Source organism: Sorex araneus, chromosome 9 (genome assembly GCF_027595985.1).
Source record: "Sorex araneus isolate mSorAra2 chromosome 9, mSorAra2.pri, whole genome shotgun sequence".
Classification (NCBI taxonomy): domain Eukaryota; kingdom Metazoa; phylum Chordata; class Mammalia; order Eulipotyphla; family Soricidae; genus Sorex; species Sorex araneus.
The window spans coordinates 48293029-48317188 of NC_073310.1; the positions used below are offsets into that span (position 1 = coordinate 48293029).

At 37.5% G+C, this 24160-nt stretch overlaps 1 protein-coding gene across 13 annotated transcripts in view; it reads left to right on the forward strand.

Moving 5' to 3' along the window:
* PARD3 (par-3 family cell polarity regulator) overlaps window positions 1-24160 on the forward strand; it is a 645483-nt gene that overhangs the window by 487793 nt on the left and 133530 nt on the right. For all 13 annotated transcript variants that reach the window (XM_055147130.1, XM_055147126.1, XM_055147128.1 and 10 more), the window contains one exon: window positions 1140-1382. In XM_055147130.1, coding sequence (XP_055003105.1) covers window positions 1140-1382 — 243 coding nt within the window. The remainder of the gene's footprint in view (window positions 1-1139; window positions 1383-24160) is intronic.

The following is a 24160-nucleotide window of genomic DNA, read 5'->3' on the forward strand; positions in this document are numbered from 1 at the left end:
AGCTTAGTATGTTGAATTGCTTTTTTACAAGTGTACAAGTCTTAAATACAGCTTTATTCTTTAATAATATTGCAAGTTTTCAAGTAAGCTTTGAATTTTTTAAGTACTTAACAAAAATATTTTTTCCATTCAAATCATCAAAATTCAATTGAGGGTTATTTTTAGCTTCTTAATATAACTTAGAACATAAATTATATCAATATACAGGTTAAGGAAGATATTGTATGAAGTGGTCTAGTAAAATATTAGAAAAAATTTAACTTGTCTTTAGTAAAACTTATTAAGGTCCTATTCATAATTATAATGAAAGTAGTTTCATTCATAAGGAATTATGTGTGTATCTATGCTTAAGCATCATAAAGTCATTCATAAGGAATTATGTGTGTATCTATGCTTAAGCATCATAGTGTGATGATTTTTAATATGTTTGTAATAAGTAAATATATCATTGTAATGTACAATGACTTTTTGAAAAGTTTTGGCACTGGGGAGATAGTATAGGAGATAAGGTACTTGCCTTGCATGAATTTGACCCAGGTACAATCCCACAGACACGGAGCCAGGAGTATGCTCTGAGTACAGCTGAGTGTGATTCTAAACCCAACAACTAATGAAGCAAACAAAAACACCAAACACATTAAAAGTTGTAGAGGCCAGGTCATAGTATAAACTCCTGGTGTGTTACCACACAAGTTAAGTGAAGCTTTAAATTATGCCATAAATTATGACTGATCTTTTTAATAGGAATAAACATAACTGAAATTATTACTGTTTTTGCTGTATCATATTACCTGGGCAATCTAAAATAAATACAACATTGTTTGCATGAGCAAACTTTCCAATAGCTACATGTGATAAAATGTATCTTGGTAAATTTGTGTGTGTGTGTGTGTGTGTGTGTGTATAGTTTTTCTGTGATAGATTTTGAGCTACACCAGTGCTCAGGAACTACCCAGGCCCTCTGCTCAGGATTAGCTTATCCTGGCAGTGCTGGAGGAGAGAGGGACCAGTGGTGTTGGGGACAGAACCCAGTCCTTCCACAATGTACTTGTCTTTGACCTTCTTGGAACTTAGCTTAGTGAGTGTTCCTATATGCAGTTTTTACATATTTTGGTTTCAACTTTGTTCTTATTTTACAGGATTCAAGCCAAAACTCGAGAATTTAGAGAGCGACAAGCTCGTGAGCGTGACTATGCTGAGATTCAGGATTTTCATCGGACATTTCCCTGTGATGATGAACTGCGGTACAGGGGCATTTCTTCCTACGAAGGGTCCTTGGCTCTCAACACCAGACCTCAGAGCCCAAGAGAAGAGCACATGATGGATGCTTTGTATGCCCAAGTGAAGAAGCCACGGAATTCTAAACCTTCAGCTGTGGACAGGTAAGCTCCAGGAGCAAAGATATTGCTTCCAAACCTGCTTTTATAGTTTTTTTATGAGTGTGGCTTGTTCATCAGTTCTCAAGCTGGAACGACCTTCTATTAATGGTCTTGAGAATGTTGTTTTATTTTAAAATATTGAGTTTATAAATTTCAGACCTAATGGAAGAAGTAGCAGAGATTTTGATAGCTTTTCTATGGATTCTAACATTTTATTTTGTTCTTAAAATGATGGTAGACTAGAGAACTAACCTTTGGTTTATAACTCAAATGAAAAGCAAACTTGAAATTATGTTTCTTTTGCTTGAACAGTGTTTTCTTTTATTGCTAGAAGTGTCTCCAGTTGTCCTAGTTAAAATAGATGAGGAAAAACATGCTTTGTTCCAATTATGATTTATCTTGGTGGGTACTTGTTTTGGTGCCATGAGTTTTTATTGTGAAAAAATTAGTAGATGATATATATAACATGGCCAGCATTCAAATCGCTTGTTCAGAGCCGCTGATCATGTCTGATGGTGCATGTTATTGTTGCCTAAAGGGGTAGAATGTTGACTCAGTGATAATAGCTATAAAACAATTAAAAAAACTGATCTCCCCACGCCTATATTCAGGCACCATTTGAAGCTCATGAAGAAAGTAAAACTCAGTCCCTTTAATTTCAAGCATATTCATATTGTTGTCATAAACATGAGTGTCATAAATTATTAATTCTATTGTGTCTTAATCTATTTTCTTAGTATTGCTGCTCTATAGTATAGCTGGACTTTGTTCTTTAAAAAAAAAAAGAGCTGCTTTCCTTAAAGCAAGCGGCACCTGGAAGGCTTCTCGAAGAACATTAAACGTGACTTTAGAACCACAACAGGATGAGAAAGTTGTGTCTGGAATGACTTCCTCTGCAGCACCCATGCTTTATTTGACTGCTGCACATTGTATGCAGTTTATCTTTTCATTGGATATTTCTGGCTGCTTTTTAATAAGGATTTGCCAGTGCAGCAGGTAGCCCTAGGCAAACCGCAAAGAAGCATTTTTAAACAGTAGGAAGAAGAAAAACAGTATCTTCGGGGGGAAAACTCCAGTTTGTTTTTGTGCTGTTGTTTCCTTTCCATTGTTTGGAGTTTTGCTTGGTTTTAGGCATTCTGGTTTTTTCCTCCTAACTTTTATTTTATGAAAGCACTATGCTTTACAGTTTTTTAATTATACCGTATTCCATCCCCGATTCCAGTGTCAACTTCCCTCCATCAGTGCTCCCAGGTTTCCTTCCCTACCCCTCACCCTCCACGCCCAGCCTGCTCTCTTTTGGCAGGCACTTTTTAAAGTTTGGTCATTGAAGTGGGTCTCATGATTTCAGTGTTTTTGATCTGGTTTAGATACTTAGCTCTATCATTTCTCAGCACCACTAATGTACCTTGACCCTTAGCGTATGTTGCTTCTCATCTTTTTTTAGGTATTTTTTATCACTTAATGAAAATCTACTTCCTGTTGACTGGGTGAAGATGTTAATCTGGCTGGCTTATGTGTATTTAAGCCGTTTTAAAAGTAATAACCTAAAAGTTTACAATGATTGTTAACTAACACAAAGCATTCAAAGAATAAAATTATTATTATTGAGAATGACATGTGCTTTAAAAAAAATAAGAGAGAGACAGAATGTCTTACTTTGTGCTGCAGTTGGAGCATCTGTTTATAGAGGTCACAGAGCATTTAAAGACCATAAGTATCCCAGTGAATTTTGGTGAAACAGCAGAAGCACTGATAGAAACACTTAATTTTGGAGGAACTGAAAGATGTATTTAGTCAACATGATACTGATAAAAACATTGGTGGTAAAACCATTACCATTGATTGAAAATGTAAATCCTTTCTATCACCTTCTATATTTAATTTACAAACCTAAAAACTAGCGGATGTGTTTTTCTTGGTTTTCAAATAACACAGAAATGCAGCTGGCCCGAGAGACAGGAGTCAGAAGGGAGCTCACCCTCTCTTGAGTTCTAGAAACAATTGCTTTAACGCCTGGTTAAAGCCTCAGTGTCCTGTAGAAGTCTACGTTTCTTTAAAAGATTTCTTCTTTTTGTGTGGTGTGGGAGCACATGCCACTGTATGGGATCAAACATGGGTCAGCTGCCTGCAAGGCAAGCGCCCTGGCACTATTCCTCTAGGCCCTAATAGATTTCTGCAAATTACCCGCAGAGCTTCCATGTTTGGAACTGCCAGCTTTTGTGGTTCAGTTTCCTTCCTGCTGCAGCATCCCTTGCGCCATGCAGATTTTATATTGAAATTCACCTCCTAGTGAATTTCTGTCGAAAACCCTCCAAAGCCAGAGAGATAGTACAGCAGGTATGGCACTGGCCGTGCACGTAGCTGACTCAGGCTCAATCCTCAGCACTACATACAGTCACCTGAGCACAGAGTCAGGAGGAAGCCCAGAGCATAGCCAAGTGTGGCCCAAAATAACAAACAACAACTTCATTTAGCAGAACATTCTAGAGGAAAATTTTATCATGAAGATGAGTCACAGCCAAACAGTAAGTGGCTCAAAATTACACCAGAGCATCACTATTTTCAATACCTCCCTCAGTCTCCAGAAAGCACAACCTAGACATTTGTGTTTTGCAGGATTTTTTAGTATTATGCATTTGTATCCTCTAAAGGGGTTTGGACTAGAGGATTTCAAGACGCACCTAAGGATAGAATTTATTTTAGGTAGGGATTACCAAATTAATTTACCAAATTATTTTGGATTACCAAAATAATTACCAAAAAATAATTTTTTGGTAATTATTATTTTATAGAGAACAATATGCCCATTGAACATGATGCTAACCCCCAAAGTTGGATGTTATTGTACCTATAAGGTACTTTTCACCCATTTGTAAATGAATATGAATTTGACTTATAAATAATGGGGTCATCTCTGTCATCTTTTCCTGTTAGAAAGAGCTAGAGAAAAAATATTTCTCAGACTTGACTAATATACACTCTTAAAGGAAAGATGATCTCTTGATACTGCAGTATTGAATTAAATTGTTTTGATTATAACGTCACTCAAATATGTATAAAAATAAAATAAGACTGAATTCCTTCTGTTTATAGCCATTATGCAACTATAAAACTGAACATCTTTACAAATTAAATACATACAAAACAATAAAAACATTACACTCAAGTGAACAACATTAATTGAATGTGGCAAATAATTTTTTTTATGTGTATACTCTTACACAAATCATAAATATAGTTGTGACTTCTACACTGCTGGTTTGCTTATGCCTACAAGATTAGTATTGTCTCAATTCATTCTTCATTTTCCCAACTAAATTTCAGTGATTCTTTGCATGTCCATTTCCGGTGACCTTTGGCCAGACAGCACTTAGTACTTCATTTATGAAAGAGGCCCAACACTACTATTTGTGGGAAGTAGTAATTCTTGGTGCTTTTAGATTGAAATAACACATGTAAGATTATCTAGAATATGCTCATACATATGCTTCACTTTGGAAAAAGAAAGGTAATTCAAAAACAGAAAGCTATGAAACAGTACTTTCTGTATGAAGAATATACTACAAAAAGAAACCCCCCATCAACTAACTAATTTTACTCCAAATTTCAATGAGTGTTTGATACTATTTCTTTGCAAATTTTGGATTTCATGGGAATTTGGAAGTGCGTTGATAGTCTTGAAATGTAGCCTGCATCTGTTCTGGGATTTTTATTGTTCAGAAAGAGAACAGTATTCTGAATCTCATTGCTTAATCATTTAGATTTGCCATATATCCAGAAAAATGAATCTGGGGCTCCATATTGAAATAACCAGTGATAATTTACTAGGCACTGTGAATTTTATATCAAAATAGGACTATTTTGCAATTTCTACATATTATGAATAGAAGGCAAAAAAATAGGAAAAAATAAGATAGGCTCCTACATACTATATCTAGTAATGGTTCTCTGCCTGTTTAATTTGGTTCACACATAAACTTATCTGACTGGTGATTTATTAATATCCTTGATAATATTTCAGTTTTTCATGTTGGATTAATACTACAGGGAAGCTGACCCTCCCATTCTGTTTCATCTGACCCCCCAGAATGTGGTGTATATATTTTTTATTCTGTTTATAACCTGAGACCTGCAGAATCTAACCATTGTAAATGATTCATAACCTTACATAACTTTGGCAAGAATTGATTTCCTACTTATCTCTTGAGCTGGCTGGAAAACTTTAGTTCATGATATAATGCTCTTTGTCTCTGTGTTCTTTCACTGTAGAAGACACCACTCGTTGCCTACTTCATGCTTAGACTAGTCTACTAGTCCTTAATCAATAGAATAAAATTCTTGTTTCTGTTTATCATATGTCCATTTAAAATATTCAAGCTCCCAGGTGCCTATACAGTCATGGGTGATCATGTGACATTGTTCTAAATAATAGGTAAAAATCTAAAACACGACTTTCTGAAAATTGGGTTATTTCTGACCAAACTGGAGCTACCTTAGGTTCTCCCTTTGCCATTTGCCCTAACCCTCCCAGAAAAGCGAACAGTTGCTTCAAGGTCGGCCTCATCTCACACGTCTGAGGATGCAGACCGGGAGCATGCTGGTCCGTTAAGCAGCTGCTGCAGCCTTAGCATGTCCTTTGTCCCACTGTGACCTGGAAAAGGAAGCCCCTTTCTTATGTGTTTGTTTCCATTAATTTTCACTTGATAGAGCCAAGAACATTCTGAGTATAGAGAGTTGGTGCTTATGCGCCCAGGAGAAATTATGTCTGTAGATCAACTGTCTACATATTAGAGAGATATCTCCAGGCCAAATCATTTGTACAGTATTCTGTGAAATTTAAGTCATGAGCAAAATTCTCCAGTGTCACTCAATTAGCTCTTCTACCTTACTTTAGCTCAGCCTTTACTTAAAGATAGGTTGTCAGTTATCTGTTAGCATATATCTTTTTTTTAACTGATAAACCACTGTCTCTTTGTAACTCCTTCTACCACCAACAATCCTGTTATAAAGTAGGAGCAATTGGGTGTCGTGAAGAAGAGCATGAACTTTGTAGTCACAGGGCCTGAGTTTGGTTCTGGGTCTTCTACCATTGGCTGTACAAATTCTATGCTTTCTTTTCCTTATCTGTCAAATGGGCATAATAATGCTACTTCATTGGGTCCAGGGAGAATGAAATCTATGAATATATATAAAGCACTTAGCAGTGTGCCTGTGCTACAACAAGCGCTACTTAAGTGTTGTTACTATTTTAAAAAGGGGGCATTTACTCTAAGTATAACATGCCCACTGTGGACTCAAAAAGAAGCAAGGAATGAAATTTAAATGGATATAGATAGGTTTTATTCCTTCTACTTAATCCAGATACAGAAGTGCAGAACGCAATTCTGTTGATACCACATCAGTCCTGAAATAGCTTGAATTCAAAGTTTCTTCATAAATCACATCATATCACGAACAATTCTCTCTAAATTAGGATTTCCTGAGTTCAGTAGGGAGATTTTCCTGGCTGTATCTATAGAGTAACTGTTTGAAATAAAAGTCGAGATTGGGTATTATAAAGTCACTTATTTGAGAGCGAGTAAAGGGATGGAGTAAAAGCTTGATCTCTCAATCAATTTTAAATCACTTCTTGGCAATTTGAAGGCCTTTGTTTTATATTCTCAGGGATTTCTTTGAAATTTATGTATTACTTCTATGAAAATCTTACTGATGCCAAGCTTGGATGCTCCATAAAGAACTAAAGGCTTGGCTGTCTCAAAAACGTCTAGAATTTTGACATTTCTGTTTATATCAAGTTATCATCTAGAAGGTCAGGCAAGCATCACAATCTTAAGAACTGTCATGGGCTATGTCCTAGAACAGTGGGGTTCCCCCTCCACCCATTTTACCATATATTTGGGGGCTTCTCACATGTGCAATGTGCTGACCTGCTCTCACTGGGTCTGCAGTTCACTAGATCTGGTTGGAGACTAAGAACCCACATTGTTTGTGAGCACCTAAGTTACCTTTAATGCAAGTAGCTCTTGAAAACCACTACTTTGGGGAGAAAAAATAATTGAACCTTCCAGCTTATTAATTTCTCTTAACAGTCAAGCAAATGAAATCATTCATAGTTTCCATATTGAACACAGCTCTGTCTTAGCATTTGTAAGTGTGAATTGTTCACCAGTGATTGAATAATAATTTTATTTAAAAGGTCAGTCTGCAGGTATCATAATAATAATGGGCTTTAGTCAATGTTTCTTGATACTTACTAGCAAGTCTCTTCTCACACAAATCTGATTTGAAAGTTTATTTTGTGTTTATTTTGCTTGAATTCTAACAAAGAAATGTTGATCAGTACTGTTTTGTTTTATTTACATGAGGAAAAAATATATACATATATATATATATATATATATATATATATATATCCGGTATCTGTAGTTAAAAACTCCATAGCACGACTGCTGTAATGGACATTTGCTAACTGTCACCACGCTATCATTTGCCACCAAGAGTGCATTGTCCTCAAATATAATTGAAATAAAATAGGTACTGTGCTGCTATAAATCTAAATAGCAGGAAAATAGTAGGCTAGACTCCCCCAGCTTGCTGAGGACACCTTAATGGAAACATAAATACCATAATCATATGCTTTTTGCATGCATTTTGCCACTGAAGAGAAAAATGTCGATTCTAAAAGAAAAGACCTTTATGAACTTGTTTTTTCCCCCATTAAAACTGAAATCCAGTTGTGTCAGAAGGAAGCCTGACAAACAGAACAAAATTAATTTTCTTAGATACAGGCAGTCATTAAGTATATGTATGCTCTTTTAAAAATGTTGGGTCATTTGCAAAGTTTACTTGCCTTTGCAAAAGTCAAATACCACTTGATTTATTTGCATTAACTTAGCGTTATTTATCTTTGTTTTGCTTGAAATGCGAGCACATAATTCTCAAATATAGTAAATCTCATCTTAAATTTTGCAAGTTGGTGTCCTTACTAATCAGTGGCCTCATCTCTGGTTCATCACAGTGCCCTTAGCTGTCATTCCTGACCTTGACATGCTTTTCAACAGACTCTCATATCCATATCTACCACTCACCTATCTCTGTGCCCAAGCTACTGGACTCGCCCCACTCACTTCCTAATAATCAGCCTTCTTTCTTTATTTTTTAAATTTTATTTTAATGAATCACTGTGAGATACAGTTATAGACTTATAAGCTTTCATGATTGCATTTCAGTCATACAATGTTTGAGTACCCATCCCTCCACCAGTGCCATTCTCCACCACCAGTGTTCCCAGTGCCTCTCCTATCACCCCCACCCCTTCCCACCCCCTGCCTCTGTAGCAAGCACATCCCCTCTTACTCTCTGTCTCAGGTGTTATGGTTTGCAATACAGGTATTAAGAGGCCATCATGCTTGATCCATAGTCTACTTTCAGCACGCATTTCTCATCCCAAGCGAGTCCTCCAACCATCATTTACTTAGTGGTCCCTTCTCTATCCCAGCACGTTAGACCAGTTTCCAAGACATGGAGCTATCCTGGCCCTTATCTCTACTATCCTTAGGTGTTAGTCTCCTATTATGTTACTTTATTATTATTATTTTTAATTAAAAAAATTTTATTAGGGAATCACTGTGATGTACAGTTACAAACTTATGAACTTTTGTGTTTGCATTTCACTCATACAGTGATCATTTACCCATCCCTCCACTAGTGCCCATTCTCCTCCACCAATGATCCCAGTATCCCTCTCACCACCCCCACCCCATCCCCCACCACCCCACCCTGCCTCTGTGGCAGGGCATTCCCTTTTGTTCTCTCTCCTTTTGGGTGTTGTAGTTTGCAATAGAGATATTGAGTGGCCTTCATGTTCAGTCTATAGTCTACTTTCAGTTCGCATCTTCCAACACGAATGGGTCCTCCCAACATCCTCTACTTAGTATTCCCTTCTCTATCTGAGCTGCCTTTTTCCCCAGCATGTGAGGCCAGTTTCCAAGCTGTGGGGCAGACCTCCTTCAGAGCCACAGACCAATGGATCAGGGTTGAATATCCTGACACACACCCTCAAATATATTGTTTCTTTATATTCCACAAATGAGTGCAGTTATTCTGTGTCTGTCTCTCTCTTTCTGATTCATTTCACTTAGCATGATACTCTCCATGTCCATCCACTTATGTAAAAATTTCATGATTTCATCTTTTCTAACAGCTGCATAGTATTCTATTGTGTAGATATCCCAAAGTTTCCTTAACCAGTCATCTGTTCTCGGGCACTTGGTGTTTTTCCAGATTTTGGCTATTGCAAATAGTGCTGCAATGAATATACAAGTGCAAGGTGTCATTTCTACTCTACTTTTTTGCATCTCTGGGATATATTCCCAGAAGTAGTAGAAGTAGGGTCAAATGGGAGCTCAATTTCTAGCTTTTTGAGAAACGTCCATATTGTTTTCCAATAAGGCTGGACCAGTCAGCATTCCCACCAGCAGTGAAGGAGAGTCACTTAGGGAGATGCAGATCAGCCTTCCTTCCTCCTGGCCAATTCAGGAAAGTCTTCTTGATCCCAGTCCCACCAGGCAAGGACCTCACCTTCTTAGTTTGTCAGCCCCTCCTGCAGCGTGATGTCTTTCTCTTAGAACCTCCATGTAGCAGTAAACCTGCTAAAGTGTCCTACCTACTCTGTAAAAGATATTTTACCTTCTAGCTGTTTTCTGACCTATTTTTTTCTTTGCTTCCAGTCCAGGATTCTTAAAAGGTTTATCTAGATTTGACGTCACTATCTATGTCTTCTTTCCCCCATTCCTCAATGCATAGAACCAGATCCCTGTAATCTGTCAGTATATCACCCATTTTACAAAAAGGACATTGCAGAGGCGATTGAATTACAGATCTTAAAACCTGGAGCTTTCCTTGGATTATCCAATTTGGCCTACAGTTTAAATTTAAGAGTCTTCCAGATTAAAAGAAAGAAGCAAAAACGTCGGAAAAGTTGGAAGATGCTCTGCATCTGGCTTTGAAGACATTAAGTCAGGAGTCAAGGAATACAATTGTAGGAGCTGGAAAAGACAGTCTGGAGATATAGAGAATTAGGGTTTGTGCCTGACAGGCACTTGATCTAGATTTGATCTAGTACTGTTTAGTCCCCTGGGCAACATTGGGTATAGTCCTGATGCCCCCCAAGCTGGGGGGCCCAGCTGGAAGTTGGTTACAGTATTTTCATTTCCTCAAGGCCCCCTGGATTTCCAACCCAATGAGCACTTGGTTCTATGCCTTTTGCATCCTTTTGGCATTCCTGACACTCTGGTTTTGTATTACAGTTATCTTATGCCCCTTCCTTCTTTCTGAGTCTTCATTAGCTGTCTTTATCTCTTCCCCTTATTCCCTAATTTTAGATTCCCTGGAGAAATAGCTTCAGTTTCACATTGCTATTCAGTAGGTGTTCTTTGGAGGTTAAAGTTTTAGCTGCACTTTGACAGTCGTGATGTATAATCTACGCTCACCCAGCTCTGTCCTCTCAGCCCGGATTCTTGGCACTCACTTCCCACTGGGAATGCATATTCCTCTATCTCTCAGACACTTACACCCAACCTATCCAAAATCAAATTAATCACTTTTCATTCCAGACTTCTTGCAGTTTCTTCTGCTTTATCTCCGAGAAGGCTCTCACCACCCAGACATCTACACAGGCCATAATCTTTCCTTTGGCAACCAGCCTCCCTCCTGCAACATGAGGCATTGACACAGACTTCCCAGCTGCACATCGTAAATAATCTCAGATCTTTTCAAATCTTCTGTAGTGCTGCATCACAGTTTACCTCCTAATTTCTCTCTCTGATTCCAGTCTTGTTCTCTGATCCTACTTCAACCAATACCTGAATTTCCTATCTTAGACTTATAGGACTATCTCATTCTCTTGCCGTAAATTATCTTTTGGCTGTTTATTGTCTCTACGGTGAGTAGAAGGCCTAAATGTGGTGTTTGTGAGCTTCTAAATTCTTTGATTTAGACTTGTCACTAATAGTCTCAGACTATGCCATATTGATTCACAAACATACTGTGCTAAATCCGGATTCATCTGAAAATATAAAGCCAACTTCATCTAATATATGGGTGAATTAAAATGGCTCTTTGGTGTTATATGTTCTTCAGATGTTAAATTTTGGTGAGTAGAAACAGGCAATCACCATTCATTAAGCTATTCTAATATAGTTAGAGATAACAGCAATTAAATTGAAGGCTGAGGTGACATAAACAACCCAACAAAGGAAATCTTGAAAGTAATGAAGCCATAAATAAGGTCATGGCTAATTTTAAAGACTTCTTGTTTAATTCTTTTTGTTGATTAACATTGCCTGAAACCACAATTTGTTTGAAGAAGTAATGTGTAATGGGGGCTGTTTATATATTTATTTTAGCCTCAGAGAAAGTTTAAATATTCGGCAGAAATATGAGGATAAACAAAAACCATTTAGGTCTGGTAGTTATCAGGCATACCATCCTCCAGCAGAGAATATTGGTTTTTGTTTTAATGCCTTTCTTGTCATAGGACATTGAATTTGGGGGTCTTTGAGATTGAGTTAGCCACAAGATGGTCTAAATCTCCTTGAGATTACTGGGTATTTCATATGATTTCACTCATCTAACCAGAACTTCAAGATCCTATTTTTCATGCAGCTTACCTGATAAATCATCCTTTTTTTATTTTGACCCAACCACTCAGTTCTTCAGTCCTTTAGACTGCCCAAACTCATGGATTAAAGTACCAGTCTTATTGGTATTTAGTGGTTGTAGGTTGGTGTTATTTTCTTTCTTTCCCTTGCATAAGAATGGAATATCAATCAGCTATTAATATAAATTCATGAGGATTTATGTGGAGCCCTGTTGTGAGATGCATTTTCAACTTCTGGGGAGATTTCATCAAGACCTGAATTCAAAATCCATTTTCAAATTAACTTCCAGATGGTCCATAGCTTTTTTTGTGGGTACCCCAAGCCTCCACTGTGGATAACAATTTGATTATTTTCTATTTATTGCTTTGTTCCTTCTCCTTTTATTAATTCTCCATGGATAGATTTTATGTAACTTATAAAACATTAGTTGATATAAATTTTATTTTGTTTTTTTTAATTAAGAAAGTACTTGAAAAGTCCTTAGCTTGCTTTCTTACTTTTGCTAAAATAGGTTGTGTGTACAAAAAATCATGAAAATTGTAAACTTTCAGTGTTGTAATAAAAAATGACTAGATAAATCATACTTCTTTAGATAAGTGGCGATCATTTGAATATATATATTTGAAATTGCATAAAAGGGGGCCAGAGCTATAGTACAGTGGATAAGGTCCTTGCCTTGCAAGTTGCTGGCCCAGGTCCCATCCCCTGCACCATGTATGACCACCAACCACTGCCAGGAGTGATCCCTGAATGCAGAGCCAAGAGTAAGCTCTGAGTGCCACCAGGTGTGACTTTAAAAACAAGCAAAATTAAAGGAAAGAAAAGAAAAAAATGCATAAAAGTATCTCAATAAATGGAGAATTATTGTGTACACATTTCTGTAAAGAAAATGTTTTTAAAACTGTACTTTTTATCAGTTTCTGCCTAAAACTAGTTCGAATAAATAGACTGTACATGTACTATTTTATTGAATACTAGTGTGGAGGTATAGCACAGCAGGTAGGGCGTTTGCCTTGCACCGGACCACCCGGGTTCAGTTCCTCCGACCCTCTCAGAGAGCCTGGCAAGCTACCGAGAGTATTCCACCCTCACTGCAGAGCCTGGCAAGCTACCCGTGGCATGTTTGATATGCCAAACACAGTAACAACAAGTCTCATAATGGAGATGTTACTGGTGGCCGCTCGAGCAAATCGAGGAGCAACGGGGTGACAGTGATACAGTGACAGAGATTTTTAAAAAATATCCTCAAAACAAAGTAAGTTGGGGTCAACTAACTGCCATCAATGTGACACACTTACGTGCATAGTTGGATGACTCTTTTAGCATCTCTCCCGCCACCCCCACTCCTCATCCCCCCTCCCCATGTAGTGTAAATTTAAAAGCCAAGCATGTTACTGGGCAGAAAAACTGCCCAATAAAAAAATTTAAAAAAATAAAAAGCATTTTTAAAAAATTGTTTCTTTATTGATACTATTTTTTTGTGGGAGGGACATACCCAGGAGTCCAGGGCTCCTCCTGTTGCAGTGCTCTGAGCTGTTCCTGTATTGCCCTGTTTTAACTGAAGTCCCTGCTCACTCTCGGAGACCCCCAGGCCCCGACCCAGTGGGCGTCAATGCTCTGTGGAGGGCTTTAGCCGACCCCGGAGTGAAGCAGAGAACACAGGGCCCCTGAGCTTGGCCTCTCTCAGATGCCTGGACTCGGCCAGTAAATGAAGACCACCTTTACGAGTCTGAAGGGTTTCCTAGGTGTGTCTGAATTTATATCATAACTTTGTAGCCTAGTATTGATTTGTGTGTCAGTGTGGATAGAAAAAAATTAGAAAAAAATGGGAATTGAAGAGTATTTTCAGAGATCAAAACATGAACTTAAAAGTGTGTCCTGTAATTCAGTTGACAAGCAACCATGCTTCATTGGAAACCTTTATTTCCTGAAAATGAAAAGAAAAGGAAAGAAAAAGATTACCACAGGTTGTGTTAATTCTAATTTAAGTATAAATAAAATCTTAATGACAATTTGCTTGAAAAAACAGATTTTGGACTGGGGGAATGACTTAAAGGGCTAGTACACTTGCCAGAACCTGGATCTCTGCCACTGCATGGGTCTTCTAGCTATACCAAGACTGTATCCAAGCACTGAGTCAGGAGTTGCCCCTGAATACTGCTGGATAATGCCCCCAAACAAAAAAAAAATTAAAAGAAGGATTTGTCATTCTAGAACTTAATATCAGAGGTTCCCTAATATCTGTGCCTCCAAGTAATTCTGTGAATGGTGATGTTCTTCTCTGATTATTACTTTCATCCTTAAACAGATATTTCAATGCTAAGCACAAACTTTGAAAGACAATAGTTTTCAGTAGTTAGAGATGTAGTAAAGAAAAAGTTTAATTCATTTTAAGCTTCAATGACCCTAAGATATATAAACTTGGGAAAGAGAATAGTTTGGATTCAAATGTTACTGTGAATTTGGGCAATTGTTATTTTTCTGACAATTAACAGTACCTGAGGAATGAGAATTTTCTTTAAAAATTGTAGCCACCCAGTAGCCTATGGAAGAAACATAAAAATGTCTTAAATTTTATATATTATTATTCCAAAATTTTTGATGTTAAAAATTTGTTTTGTTTTGCAAACTACTTTTATATAGTCTTAAAAAAATCACTTGATTTGTAAGAAAAACTAATGATTAGGATAAATATTTCTAATAGCTTTTTCCTTTAATTTTTATGCTTAAGTTATGTGGCCTAACTTTGATTAAGTGTAGATATTGTAGATATTCATCTTCTACCTTCTCTGTCCATTCACTTCCCCACAGTTAGAGGTATCTGGTGTGTATCAGAAATTATTTGGGATATTGAAGTTAGCAAGACCCAGTACATCTCTCAGCTTCCACCAATCCGAAGACCACACAGGGGAAAATGTAGAATTTATGTCTGCTCAATGTAATTATTAACATTTTATTTGTAAAAATCTCTTTTACTTGGTATCTGTTAAATTGGTTGTTCTTACAGATCTCCTAGAAGTTGTGTGTGTGATATATGTGTGTGTGCGTGCTAATGTGTGTGTGTGTGTGTGTGTGTGTGTGTAGGAGAGAGAGTACAAACCCTTACAGGATGATATGAGTGATATGCTGCAAGAAGATAAGGTATAGATGCTATTAAGAGCACAAGTTCAGGGGCATGAATTCATATTCTGGCATTGCCAGTTAACCTTCTGGCCTCATTTGTGTCTTTAAAATGGGGATGAATGCAGTACTTTGTTTATGGGGCTCTTTTGTAGGAATAAATGAATAAAATGAGTAGCTATACTTAAGCACTTCTTAGTCCTTTTGGCTAGGCCCACAGTCTAGTTCCAGCTGCTATGATGATGATGATGTTGATGATGGTTCTGCTATGACCACAGCCGTCATCATCTATATTCTTGAGTTCAAAAGACCATATTAAAGCTAATTTTTTTTTTGAAAAAAGCTAAAATGCCTGCTGTATGAAGTCTTTTCATCTGTTCATCTGAGTATGATATATGGTGATTTTGTATTCTTTTAGTGCCCTTTGTATGTAAAAACTTATCGGAGGTTTCTCAACATTTTCATTTCAAAGCTAAAATTGGTGTCAGTAATTTTGCACATTATAGACTGGTATGGAAATATGCATTGCTGCGGCATTTGGTTAATTTCTGTAATTTGGAAGCAATTTAATCTCCAGTAGTTTGGTATCCTGTTTAATTTTGAATAATTTTGAACAGCCACAGTTATTTCCAGAATGGGGGGTGTGGGGGGCAATAGTTATGCTATTATGAGGTCATGAATGAAGGTGGCACTGCCCTGGATGGTGGGATCACCTTTGAATCACCTCTAAATAGTGCGGTCAGTGATGATTCCTGTATCTAAAGATGCCATTTACCGCTTCCCTGGAAGTTTAGAGTATGTGGAGTGGAATAATAAAACCATTTTAAGTAGCTTTATGAGAGTTTTAAATGAAAACTGCCACGTAATTGCATAATATTAGTATTATAAATGCCTTGTATTCATTAGATGATAATTAATTAAAATAAGGTTCAATGTTAATAAATATGTAGGACAAGGTATTATTGATGTTTATTTATAATAAACAGAAAATGTCCCAACTCGTAGTTTTTTCTTTAGTTCCCAGGTGAAAAATGATAAATATGGAAGAAGGATGGAGTTTTTTGGTGGGGAGGACTTTTATATATATATATATATATATATATATATATGTATGTATATATATATATTTATTTATCTCCACCTCACAAAATAAAGTCTCATTATACCCAAGGAAAGCTAAATGCCCATCAAGGAATAAATGAATGCATTTGAGTTGTTTAATTAGCTAGGTGTGATTTAAAGGTTGCTGAAATCAAAAAGGCTTATTCATTTTTCATCAATAATCACTTACCTTAATATTTCATTAGAACCCGCTGATTTGCAGACCTCCTTCTGGGCTTTGATTCATTATGACTACAGACATAATTTAACTTTCCCTCTTTTTCTCATTCTGTGTTATACTCTTTCATCTCTAAGACACTGTTAAGATGTTTCCAACATCCACAGGGCTGCTAATTGATCCAACTTTTTTTTTTTTTTAACTGTACTTAAAGCTAAGAGTTCTAGGCTGGGTAAAGCTCTGTGTGCACACACACACATGCATATTTTAGGCCCTTTCATCATTTAAACATCTGATAATAACGTGCAAATTTTCTGCCTCATGTTCTGCAAGTAAGGACTGATTTATCATCGGCAAAAGTCAGGAAATAAATAGTTTGGACACATTCTCAGACTATGCCCTCAATTTGAAGGAACAAAGCGCCTTGTGTGTGGAGGCTCAGAGATGAGATCACTATCTATGCAAATACCTTATTTTCAAACACTTCTCTGGTGACTTTAGGTGCAGGCTTCTGCTTGGCCTCAGAGGTGCCTCTTGCTGGTGCCAATTCAGGTGGTGCCACTGTCCCAGGCTTCCGTATTGCCACCTGGGAGCGCTGTTCCAACACAGAGAAACTGAAAGGCAGGTCCTCCGTTTCAGATGTTACAATGATGCGTGTGCAGAAAAGAGCCTTTCTGCTTCTGAAATTGCCCATTAAATTGTATGTGAATGAACAGAGACATCCCATACTGGGTAGGGGGAATCTGATTGAATCATTTTTGAGCTCCAAATTCCAGACTCTGTTCCTAAAGAATGGGCCTACGTTTTCTTGGACCTAAAACATCATCTTCAACATGGAAACATACCCAGGACAGACTGAGGTCCTGATGCCTAATACTGGCAACGAAAAATAAAGAGGTGAAAAACTTTTAAATGATTTTTCCAGGTTCATTAGAAAATGTTTTATGTTCATCTTCTGCAATCATTTTAAGGAACATATTAACTCTCAACAATTGGGCTAGATTTAATATTATGTTAACATTGCTAAGTATTAAGAAATGGAAATGAGCGCACTTAAAAAATTGTGTAAATGTATATGTTATGAGAATTACAAATATTGTTACTGAACTTTGCTGCCTTTTAGAAATATTTTCAAGAAAACTTAGTGCTGACTTTTATCATACCTTGGCTCTCCTCCAGAAACATGTTTTAAAAATTAATGAATCACCAATTGATACACAAATATCTCCTTATGGAGAATTAAAAGTATGTGTATGTACTTGGAAATAGTCATCACCATTGAAAATTATAAATTCTTTTATACCCAGAGCTATTCTTCATATTCTGCTTAACTTTGAAATGCTTATTGATACACTGTTCCATAGAACAATTTTTTTTCTTATCAATTCAAACTAACAGGACTTGTCTGTGTGCAGATGTAAGTTTCAGTTCTTCTGTTTTTTGCTTCCTGATGCTACTCCAGAATTCTGGGGAGAAGTTTATGAAGTTTATCATGTTTTCCCTTTGCCATTGTGATTTCAGCCTGTTTTCCCTGCTTTGCAGCCTCTGTTCTGCATGGGAATGCAGCTAGCACCAAGTGTCACAGTGTAACAGAATAGACCCATTGACTTTATATGGTCTTGGCTCTGCAGCTTTCTTGGATATTTGGCAAATCATTTAACCTCGGTGAGCCTCGCTAAATTCATCTGTATTTTAATTTTTTTGGTCCCATTGTTGGACCATATGTCAGCTGTGTCCTGATTTTTATATTTAGAAAATATGTTCTATATAACCATGCATCCTTATCTGTTGGAAACTGTTGGGGCTAAAAGAGAAATACAGAACCAGTTTCTGATAGTAATGCTCTTCCAGTCTTTGGGGAGAATAACAGACGGACTTAAATAACACAACCAGTTTTATTGACCATGCTGTTTATTTTAATAGCTATACCAGAATGCTTTGATTGACTTTTTAAAAATCTGGTATGCTTTTTGCCATATGGACAAGGCCATATCTAGAGTGCCAAGCTAATAAGCCTTCTTTCCTCTGCCAGCGAACCATGAAAGTTGTTAGCAAAATGTTTAATTTTGAATTGATCTATTTTTCTGAGCTCTTGGTGTTATAAATATGCAACTTTAGAGATAAAGTGCAGTTCATCATTCATTAGTCACTGGAAATGTACTACCCCCAAGAACTAAAGGCAGCTAATATGGTCAATGATCTGAAAGGAATATACACAGTGTGGTTGAAAAGGTCTAACAATGTTATAAAATCACCTTACTTTAACTGATTATGAGTATACGGTATAGATTACTTTCTCTGAATGATGTAATACTTGAAGAATGTAAAACATGGGAGTTCAGTAGTGTGTAGGAGTTAACACTTTTTTTTTAATAGCAAGCTTTTGACTATAATGACTGTGCTTTTCTCATATTTACAAAGGGCTCAGTGTATAAATCATTCAGAATCAGAATACCACTAATTCCCCATTCCTGTGTGCAACAGTGAAGTACTCGAACACTATTAGATTTAGATCCCCTCCCCCTTAATCTAATCAAATGAAAGCATAATTTGTTTCTTTCATTTCGCGTCAGGTTTGTTTCCTGGTGCATCCTTTAGATCTTCTTTTGGGGGAGTGGAGGTCGGGGGGTGAACCTGGTGATGCTCAGGGCTCTTACTCCTACCTCTGAACTCAGGGATCACTCCTGGAGGGCTCGAAGAACTATATGGGGTACAAAGGATAGAACCCAGGTTGACTGTCTGCAAGGCTCGTACTCTACCCACTGTACTATCACTAAACCCTGTGGTGTCTCTCTAACCTGTTTTGTATTTTTGAACAGTATTGGATATTTCCTGGCAGACAGTTAAGTTGCTTAGTCATTATTTCTTCTTTTCCAGTTGCTTTTTAAGTTGCCCTTAGGCCAAATTCAGAAGCATCATTAGAGTAAGGACTAATTTAGCCCCTTAACTAAATTGTGTGTTCAACCAATGTAGCCCATGAGATCTCTTCCATTATTGGAGCAAACTTGCACCAGTGATGTCACTCAGAGAGATCCTCAGTTTGTTGATTTTATCAGTACCTGGGATTTTTTTTTTTCCATAGACAGTGTTCCTGTCTGATCTTGGGGAAGGGGGTGGTGGGTCTCTTAACTTGTCTGGTTTAGTATTCAAGACTAAAGAAAACCTGTTTGGATTTCTGAGTTCTTCTGTTACAATCCCTCCTTTCAGATGTTCTGTCTCACAGATTCTGATTTTATTCTCCATCCCTCGTCTGTGGGTCTGTCTTCTCACCTAAGTGGGATACTATATTCCTGCCTGGCTGCCCTGAATGCCAGATTGAGAATTAACACAAATGATCCTCTTCCTGGAGTTTGTATTCTTTATCTTCCAATTTCTGAAAATAGAGGTTTCCCCCGCCCCCGATCTTTCTAGTTGCTTATAATTGTGGTGATTTGAGACCAACTCCTCTCATTCCTAAAAGTATAAATCTCTTAATATATATATGTGTGTGTATATATATATATATATAAACACACTGGAAAAATATATTTTACTGATTTCTCTACTGAGGTTTTTCTTCCATCTGCTTACCTCTTTGTTGCTCCAAAAGCACTCACAGTTGGCTTCATCCTCTTCCTGTGAAGAACTAGATAGTCATTTCAAGTGACCAAATCACCATCTAGAGATCATAACACGTTCTTTCTTCTACTTGTCCTTTCTGAAAAGTCTATTTCATTGACTTTTCCTTCTTATCTTAAAAGGTTTTGCTCATTTGATTTACGGGACACTCTTCTCTTTTAGTGTCTTATGTTCTAACTATGAGGTCTTTGCTGACCGTTACTTTATGGATGGTCCTTTTGTCCCCAACGTGTTGGAATACTCTCTACTCTAGTCTCCCCATCTCTTACCTTAACTGACAATGCTATGTAATTGATTCCCAAAGTTCTAAGAAGAACTGATCTATTTCTTAGTACCGGACCTACTTCTAAATATCTCTGAGACCATCAGAGATTCAACAGGAGCATACATGCTGTCTTGATCAAAACTATGGCTACATATTGCTTTTTTTCTGCTGTTTTCATGACCACCCTTACTCTTCCTGTACCTCCTTTCTTCACCTCCTTATCTTTACTCTTGAGGTTTGCCAATTCTCTTTTTTTATGCTGTTTGTTTTCCTAATCAGTTCTTTCTCACTTATCTCATTTTCTAGATCTAGAAATTTATTTTTCTTTGGCTAGTATGATAAAATAACAGTCCTCACATTTTTATATCCATTCATTAACCTCTAATCTGTGCCTTTCTTACACAGTCCTCTTAATATTACTTCTCTAAAGATTAGTTTGTGGAGTGTGTAAACACACAAAAAGAAGGAAGGGGACACCACACCGGGCACAGGGCAGTGGCGCTCTATCTCTCTTGCCGCCCGAGTTCAGTAATCTCCAGCCGCTACCCCCACCCTGGGGAGGTTGATGGCGATGATGAGGCAGGCGAAGGAAGGAACGAGGGCCAGGCTGGTTGGTCTCGGTTGCAGTTTATTCCACTCTCCTCTCTATACACTCCCGTCTCTCTCTCTCTGCTTATTCCTTCCTCATCCTACTTCATTCTCCTCCTCTGGATCTGGATCTGGATCTGGCTTCGCCAGATCTGTCACTGGGACTGGCCCCCAGCCCACTCTTTCAGCCTAGTTAAATCCCCAAGCATGAGGGGTTGGGGCTTACACATAGGTGTGGTCACAATCAATAGGGGTAGGGGCTGGAGTGATAGCACAGCGGGTAGGGCGTTTGCCTTGCATGCGGCCAACCCGCGTTCGAATCCCAGCATCCCATATGGTCCCCTGAGCACCGCCAGGAGTAATTCCTGAGTGTAGAACCAGTAGTAACCCCTGTGCATCGCCAGGTGTGACCCAAAAAGCAAAAAAAAAACAAAAAAGCAATCAATAGGGGTAAAGTTCTTTTCCTCAGGGGATACTGCTTCTAGGACAGATTCTCTTTCAGCAGGACACCCACCCAAGAGTGGAATCCCATGGGTGTTTCTCTTCTTCTTGTCCAACTAACATATAAGTATTCATAATATTAACCATTTTGTATGGACACAGCAAGAGATGCATTAAACTTATAGAATTGCTCTCCTGGGGTCATCTCGATCTCAGACTACAGTGCTCAGGCCAGATTAGTCTTTCTTAACCCTAGCAGGGTCCTAGTCTCATTGTTGCTTTTGGATCATGACAGCATTTGTCCATGATCAAGCTCTTAACTTATAGTTAAGCATTTGACACTTTGGCCAGGCCCATCTCGATGCCAGGGTAGCACATAACTCACCGCTTGCCCTGAGTCTGTCCCGTCTCTCATCGGGACCCTGCTTTTGGGGGCACTAGGAAGTAAGGGCAGCTGAGGCTTAAGTCGAGAAAGCAGATGCCCGGGAGTGAATAATATTCAAAGCAATTAAATCCCATGTTACAAAAGCATATTAACAACTGTCTTTCTTTGTCCATACAAAAGGGACATTGCTTTAAAGTAAACTATTCAAAAGACATAAGGAGAGGAGAAAGGCAATATTAACTTACAGTACAAGTTCAGTGTCCTAGAAAGGTCTGGCCTTACAAATTAACAGAGTCTGATTAGGGGGAAAGCTGAATAACTGGTTGGGGAAGAGAGCATAGAGAAGTGGTTACAGATAGACAAAGGAATGGGAGTGACTCGGGAGCACTTTGATGGGTGTGACCCAATATACCTAAGCTCCTTGTGGCAAGGAGAACAGGACATACCAATGTTGTCTTAAAATGTTTAGAGTTTATTACCAGATAAACCCAAACTCTTTGTGACAAGGGAGAAAGGACAAACCAATGATATCCTACAGTGGAGCCACATTCAGGAAATCCAATTGCAGAACCAAGTCTAATCATTTTCATGTGGCATTTTTCTCCTAGTTGAGTCTTTGTATTTCTCCTCCTTGCCAATGCTGTTAGTCATTCTAGGTTGTTTTATCTCAGAACATGTCACGTGTTTTCCTACTCCTGTCCCCATTATGTATGCCTTTTACAATCAATCTAGAAACAATTTGTATGGCCCTCTTTATCCCTATTGTTAAAATCCTGATTCTCAAAATTCTATCTTCTTAAATTTTATCTAGGCCCTTCTTATCTCTATTGTTAAAAGTCCCAATTCTCAAAATTTTATCTTTTCTGTAAATTCATCTATGTAATTGGAATGAATCTAATTCTCTTCCTTGGGCTGAGATTAGTTTATACAATTGTAGATATTTCCTTAAGTGACTTTAAAAGATAATTGGAAAAGTCTAAAACTACTCCTCTTTTTTCATGAGTAATATTATTTCATGGGTTCTTCTGACCATCTTTAATGGTGGTTGGAGATTATTAAGGGCACCATGAGAGCTAGTTTTTAGACTTATATTGCTATTGAAAATCAGTACCATGTATAGAGGCATTATGGTCACTTCATAGTTCAGTGACTTCTCTATGAAAGTCAGAAATTATTAATAAGGATTACCTTGCCTCACCCACATGTAACTCCTCCAAACTTTTTTGTACATTTAGGGGAAAATTGAAAGGTGTGTATGAAAAATGAATAAACAAAATCATTTTACTTAAAGTTGTTTGATGAGTGACTTATTTACTTGAGAAAAATTCTTTGCAAAGTAGGTGACTACAGCAGGTAAAAATGATACCATTTGTAAAAATTATTTATATAAAACTTTTCAGTAGTGTATCAGTGAAACAATATAAAGCATCACTATATGAACCATTATTGCACATAAGTTTTTGCTAGGACTACCCCTCAGCCTCCACACATACAGTACTACCACCACCAATAAATAACTATAGTTCAGAATTGGTAATTATATGTGTACATTCTCCCCTGCCTCTCGGGTAAATTTCTTAAGTCAGTGATCATGAGACATTCTTCTACTCATTTTTCTAGTTTCAAGACCTTGTGTCAAAAGGAAGCAGAGAGCTTGTCAGTTATTTTGAAAACTATCAGTATCTTTACTCTTGTCTATGTTTTTTTCCTGTGAAGATATTTAGGCACTACTGGGCACTGTGTTTAACTAGATGCAACATTTTGCTGATTTCCTTTAAATGTTTCCTGAGTAAGAAGCATATTATCCCTTAATCAGCTTCTTTTGAGATGCCTGTTTACACTAAACAAAGTCCTATTCCAATTAGTTTTAAATTCTGAGCAAAAGCTCTGGTAATTAAACATTGTCTGAAGGAGCATCCTGTACAGTACTGCAATATTGAATTTGAGGTGAAACAATATTAAGCTTATTAGCACGTTTATCAATGTAATTGATCAACTGCATAGAAGGACTAATGCACTGATGTAAGGCTTCCCCCCCCCCACTTCTCTCAGTGTAAACACTGTGAATTTGGGACCACCATTCCCTCATAATGTAAAATGAGACATCTATATACAAATAAATGATAATAAATATAGAGCAGTATATGGGATGTATTAGGTAATAATGTAAGACATTTGGCATGGATTCTGCTTATAGTATTATGGTATGATTATTTGTAGTGCAGGTCAAATCTCATGACAAAATATATTTGTGGTTTGGGGGGAAATGAATGTTTTTGGCTGAGCATAGACTTTCTATGCTGGAGCCTGGGTTTGATCACTAACACTTCAATGGTACCCTGAGTTTAGCCAGAAGGCATGACCGGGTGCTGGGTGTGGCCCCCAAACAAACAAAAAGCAAGTATATCAAGAACCTAAGTGTTG